The sequence below is a fragment of the Mesoplodon densirostris genome, chromosome 8 (genome assembly GCF_025265405.1).
Source record: "Mesoplodon densirostris isolate mMesDen1 chromosome 8, mMesDen1 primary haplotype, whole genome shotgun sequence".
NCBI classification, from domain to species: domain Eukaryota; kingdom Metazoa; phylum Chordata; class Mammalia; order Artiodactyla; family Ziphiidae; genus Mesoplodon; species Mesoplodon densirostris.
Window position 1 is genome coordinate 104,836,689 of NC_082668.1, and position 6,332 is coordinate 104,843,020.

A 6,332-nucleotide genomic window follows, 5' to 3' on the forward strand; every position below is an offset into this window, starting at 1 on the left:
AGAGAGAGAGAGAGAGAGAGAGAGAGAGAGAGAGAGAGAGTCATTTTTGAGCTTATCTTTTGGACTTCTCAGTGTTGGGATGTTCCAGGAGCCCATCCCTGTCCTTCTCCCTCCCTCTCTTCTCTTGTCTTCCCCGTCTCACCACCCCTCTCCTCTTCTCCCTTCTCTTTTCCCCCTCTTCTTTTACTTCCCTTCTCTTTATTTTTCTCCTCTTTCTAAATATCTATACTCATATCCTGTGTGACCTATCAATGCCCATGGCTTTAAATACCACCCATACACTTAGGAAATCTGAATCAGTCAGGATAGACTGGATTCTGTAGTATTAACAATTTCCAATTTCATCACTGTAACATACATAAGGTCTGTTTCTTGCTTGTGCTACAGATCCAACTTATGTCAGCAGGAGTTTTTCCCCTTTGTAGTCCTTCTGGGTGGAGTCATTATCTTGATAGAAGCTCCCATTCTCACGGCAGCTGTGAAAGGGGTGAATTACTCATTGTCTCCTCTGAAGTGTTCTGCTCTGAAAGTGCGATGGGTACTGTTACTGTCCCATTTTCCAGATGAGAAACTGAGACATCAAGAGGCTAAAGTGAGAGGTGAATGCAGGCTGTGTATCCAGAGGCCTATTGTGATCACTCATTTATGAATGAGCACTAAGGCTCAGTGAGGTTGGGCATTTGCACAGGGCCACATAGTTCTCAAGTGCTTATGAGGAACTCTAGTCTGCTGGGCATCAAAGCCCTCATCTGTCATCTCATCATGCCACCTGCCACTGGAAATCCATTCTCACTTGTGAAGGAATCATTGTCATCTCCTAACAATGTCAAGTTTTACTCGAAGGAGTAACTTACTAACAATAGCTAACATGCACTTGTGTCTTACAGGATTTAGCTTACTTGACAACAGCTGTTTACAAACAGCACTGTGGAGTAGTTGTGATTGTTCCCATTTTAGAGTGAGGATTGAGAGCTGGAGGAGGGAGGCTTCCTCTAAGGCCACTTAACAAGGGGAGGTGGAGTGGGGGTCTGAGGCTGGGTAGGTGATCCCTCACCTTATCACATGACCTCAGGTAATTCTTTCAAAACGTGTTTTTCCACCAAGACATGGAAACGACCTCAATGTCCATTGACAGATTAATGTATAAAGAAGATATGGTATATGTATACAATGGAATACTACTCAGCCATAAAAAAGAACAAAGTAATGCCCTTTGCAGCAACATGGGTACAGCTAGAGATTGTCATACTAAGTGAAGTAAGTCAGACAGAGAAAGACAAATACCATATGATATCACTTATATGTGAAATCTAAAAAGTGACACAAAGGAACCTAACTATGAAACAGAAACAGACTCATAGACATAGAGAACAGACTTGTGGTTGCCGAGAGGGAGGGAGCTGGTGGAGATATGGATTGGGAGTTTGGGGTTAGCATATGTAAACTATTATATATGGAATTGGTAAACAACAAGTTCCTACTGTAAAGCACAGGGAACTCTATTCAATATCCTATGATAAACCATAATGGAAAAGAATATTAAAAAATGAATGTATATATGTGTACAATTGAATCACTTTGCTGTACAGCAGACATTAACACAACATTGTAAATCAACTATACTTCAATACAAAATTTAAGAAATAAATAAGATAAAACAAGAAAAAATTGTGCTTTTCCAACCAGGTACACATTAGCTGTTGAGATCCACCTCCTGCCTCAACATTAGTGGATACCTTATAGTCAGTGTGTGAGATGGGCCAGTCCTGCAAGTTTGGCAGGCATAGGTGTAGAGGCATGGTTCTGGGAGAGGGGTCTGGGCTAGAACCCTCAGTGGTCATTTTTCACAGCCAGAGACCCCTCCCCTTACAGTAGCACATACTTCATAGGTTCAAGGCAGGGGGATTTTGTATGTTGAGGAAGCAGCTGACAACTTTCATAATCTGGAGAAATTGGGCCTCCTGGGCTTCCCATTGCCCACGGGTTGGTTCACCTCCTGAGTGGCCTCATTCCCTGCAATCCCCCACCCAACACGTGTCCTCTGTGCTTCGTCACTCTGGGACTACCTGGCCCCTCCCCCTCCTTTCCTTAATTTCATCACCAGTCATTGCCATGGCATCCTGGTTTTGCTCATCCTAAAGTGTAACCCTGTTTCCATCTTTTTGACACAGCTATTGTCCCATTTTTTTCCCTCTACGTGGCTTTGCATTCAAATCTGCACAGCACAGGAAAAGAGGACATGTTTTGGGGTCAGACAGATTTGGGTTGGAACCTTGACTTTGTCACCTAGCATGTGAGTGACCATATATGTGTCACTTCAATTCTCCAGTCTCAGTCTCTGCATCCATACAATCGGGTAGTCACATCTATCCTGCAGAAGGCAAGACTATGTATAAAGGCAACACAGAATCTCTGGTGCAAGTGGCTGGTTCACAAATGTAGGAATGGCAATCTTTTAGTCTGCTGTTTATTGAGAAATTACTATGTGGCAAAAACACACTCGCATATGCACATAAATGGATATGTACATATATATATATATATATATATATTTTGCAGTTTTTAAAAGGCAGATTTATTCAACAAGTTTCACTTAGCGCAATACACCTAAAAGGAAAATCATAATACAATGAAAAGATTTAAATCAAGGCCTCAGAATTTCATACAAACACCAAGACCAAAATCCTAAAGTATTGGTATTGCGTCTCAAATTTTCCCCATTAACTTAAAAAAAAGCTTAAACTTACGTGCCATAGAGGTTATTAAATGAAACTAGAATTAACAAACATGCCAAATGTTTCACTTTTAATTGTAGACACAGCTCCTATAGAGTTTTACAAAAAAGCATGTCTTTCAACAATGCATCCAAGCAGTGTTCAATGTAATGTGGTGTAAGCAACATTTAACATAATTCAACTGCTTTAACCTAAATACACCTACTGCTTAAGTACATCCTACAATATAACTAACTTGAGAAAAGCTGAAAATTAATAGTAACAGATTACTCAACCTAGTTACATCCTAAATGAATGTTTGTGTTCAAAAATACTGAACCTTAAGTCTTTAAAACAATCCTGGTTTCCACTTAGAGTAAGCATAAATCACAAGTTTGTATTGCAAAACTGTGAAAACTTAAGTTTTGTTTTTCTTTTAAAAAATGTTGACCAAGAGTCAGTGATCAGGATCAATTACATTCCCCATCCACCACTCATACTGGACATGCTAGACATCCCTCCCATTCCGTTCACTCCCATAGATGCTCGGCTTCCACTACTGTAGTAGCTGCTGTTCACTGCTCCTTGGCTGCCTACGCAATGTTTGATTGAAAATCACTGGAGTTTTCCTGTAAAACTTGGTCATGTCCACTGATGCTGCTCTGGCCACCATAGCCGCCTCCATAACCACCACTCAGCTGCTGGCTGGCTGGGCCGCCATAACTGGACTGGTTTGACAAGCCCATGCCTCCCATCATTTGGCTACCATAAGCACCACCGCTTGCTCCTGCTGTAGAATTCAAGAAGAGTTCTACATATCTGTGTTGCATATTTGCTTTGTCTTTTGACATAGCTGCCACAGCATCTTCATGAGTTGCAAACTCGACATCTGCTTCACCAGTTACTCTGCCATAGGGACCAGTTTCAATATGCACTCTCACAGGGTTGAGTGGTAAAAAAAAAATTATAAATGTCATTCTCAGTAGCTCTGTAAGGTAATCCCCGCATGTGTACACAGTGTCCTGTTGTGCTCTGGAAAGTAGAGCCACCATCCCCGTATCTCTGATCTGACATTCCTGAAAAACAATAATTGAGGTCTCTTCCAAATCTATCTGACCCAAATCCATAGCCATCATTATAGCCATTATAATCATCATAGCCTCCATAACCTCCACCATAAGCACCACGCCTCATCCTTTCAAAGCCAGCTCCTCTTCCAATGCTGTTATACCCTCTGCCAGCCCCAGGTCTGTCATAGGGACCTGGCCGCTGCATGGCCATAAGTTTTCGTGGTGGATCATAGTGAGTTCTAACTTCAGCTCGACTGCTCTTAAAGATTTCGATATACCTGTGCCCTATTCTTTCCTTGTGTTTCTTTAGAGCATTTTCAACTATTTCCTGTGAAGCAAACTGCACGAAGGCCTCCCCCGTACTCCTCCCCTGGAAGTCCACTGGCAATGTTATCCCATTTGGCACGATTTCCAACCCTGAGAAGAACTGAACAATTTCTTCCTTGCTACATCCAAAGGGGAGTCCTCTAAGCCATACAAAGCCATCATTGGCCGTGTCAGGACTATTTGGACCAGTATGCTTCAACACCCGATCCATTTCAACGTTGTTTGACTTGAATACTTCAACATATCTGTGTCCCATAGTTTCTCTGTCTTTTTTCAGGGCCAATTTGACTTCATCTTCTGATTCAAGTTCAACAAAAGCCTCGCCACTCAGTCTGCCTTCTCTGGTGTAGATGAAACGAATACCTTGAGCCCCATTTTGAATTTTGCAGTCAGAAAAAAACCGCTGCACTTCGTCGGCCGAGCAAGACCAAGGCAAGCCCCGGACCTTCACCACGAATCCCTCGCTGCCTTCGGTGCCCAACATCATCGTCTTAGGGGGTCCTGGCGTCGAAACAGCCTGCAAGATGGGGACGAGGGTCAGAACTGAGAAATGTTAAAATTAAACAGCCCTCCGATCTCGAAATGCCCTGCTGGCCGGTGGCGCCTCCGTAAAGGTCGAGCCCGTGCGGACGTTCCGACCCAGGCGACTCCGACACCGAACGCCCAGTTGGCCATCGGCCGGGTCCCCGAAGCCGCTCTGTGCACCAGGTACCAGTGCCCCAAGCCGAGGGGGCACCAGGCCTAGCGCCAGCGTGGAGGCAAGGAAAATCCATACATACATATTAAATGCATTTAGTAAGGTTGCATATACACACATGCCGCTGCCCAGATGGATGATGCATAATATGTCCCTTCTTTATCCTAGCTAAGTTTCCTTCTTGAGGTCCAAACCTGGCCGGCTAGTAAGAAAACAAACTTGCCAATTAAAAAATTACCCCTTTTGGTTTCATGTCCTTTTGGTTTAAATGTATTGCTTTAGGTCAATGCTAGGACCCTCAGTATCCATTCTTCCCTTTCTCTGTCTCAAGACAGGGGTCTGTGTAGGAAGAGCTTACTGTGAGCTCATGGTGGTGGGAGGGAGCGTGCATTTTCTTGGAGCTCTTGCTATGTTCTCTTTGTGCTAACCATTCCTTCCCCTCTGGGTCACTGATCCTACAGTGGGTATTTGCCATTGCTTGGTTGGTGACTTCAAGTCGACCTCAGTGCTCTCAGAGCCACCTATACTCCTGAGACCTGGCCGTGTTTCTCCTCGGGAACCCTTCACCCAGATTAGCTGCCTCGTGACCCACCTTCCACATCCCTGCTCCGGATGGTAACAGAATTACCATCCGATGTGGTAAAGGGGAAAAGGAATAGAAAGTAGAAAGCTTTCTGGGGAACTCTTGTTTCAGGGTGGGATGGGTTAAAAGAGTTTGAGGGCCTTATATATTTTTTAAAAGTTTATTGAGAGAAACCAGGACAACTCCCTTCAACCAAAGAGATTCTAAAAATAATAAAGGCCTTTTTATCCAATGGGGTCATGTAAATTTTTTATTCCATTTGGAATAAAGCAAGCATGTGAATTCCCAGCCCTTTTTAATCTGTCACTCGTATATAATATGTCAAAGGGCTGGCGCCAAAAATGTGGATTACATATGAGTGAGTTGGAAGGCTTTTTCTAACATAAGTATGCCTTAAATTACATACTGTTCATTTGGTTCTTAAAATGTGGAGTTCTATTTTTTTGTGGTTGTCAAATATGTCTTGGAAAGCTATAAAATTTCTCAGTAAGGATCAGAAGTTTTCTGCTGAACAAAGCCGACGCTACTCTTTTGGTGCTCCGTGTACTGCTATTTGGAGATCAGTGAGGTTTATTTGTGTTTCATTAATCATTATTGCTTGAGGTTGAATAATAATCATCACAGAGATAATAAATATCCCGTGCCACTCTGATTTCTTTGCTTAAGAGTTGCCAGGAGGTGGATGGACATCGCAAACTGGAACCTGACGTCTGGGTACACCGCGCCTTGGGTGGAGGAGGTGGAACCTACACACTGTGATTTCAGAGGCTCATGGAGATGAGGTATGCTCACACTACAGGGATAATTGAGGTCTGAATTGTCTTTTCATGGGACACACTGAGCAGGAAGTAAGGGAAAGTAAAATCCCACACACACGGTTAACACAGAGCTGCATTTATGCTGTACCTACTAAGAACAAGGCAATGGACCGTAGGTTCTGA

At 43.2% G+C, this 6,332-nt stretch overlaps 1 protein-coding gene across 1 annotated transcript; it reads right to left on the reverse strand.

The window, feature by feature from the left end:
• Positions 1 to 2,680: 2,680 nt before the first annotated feature.
• Positions 2,681 to 4,627, reverse strand: LOC132494819 (heterogeneous nuclear ribonucleoprotein H-like). The gene is given in 3 exon segments (XM_060106093.1): positions 2,681 to 3,308; positions 3,359 to 3,676; positions 3,678 to 4,627. Coding segments are annotated over 3 exon segments (1,359 nt in total). The 5' UTR covers positions 4,599 to 4,627; the 3' UTR covers positions 2,681 to 3,188.
• Between the last annotated feature and the right edge of the window lie 1,705 nt (positions 4,628 to 6,332).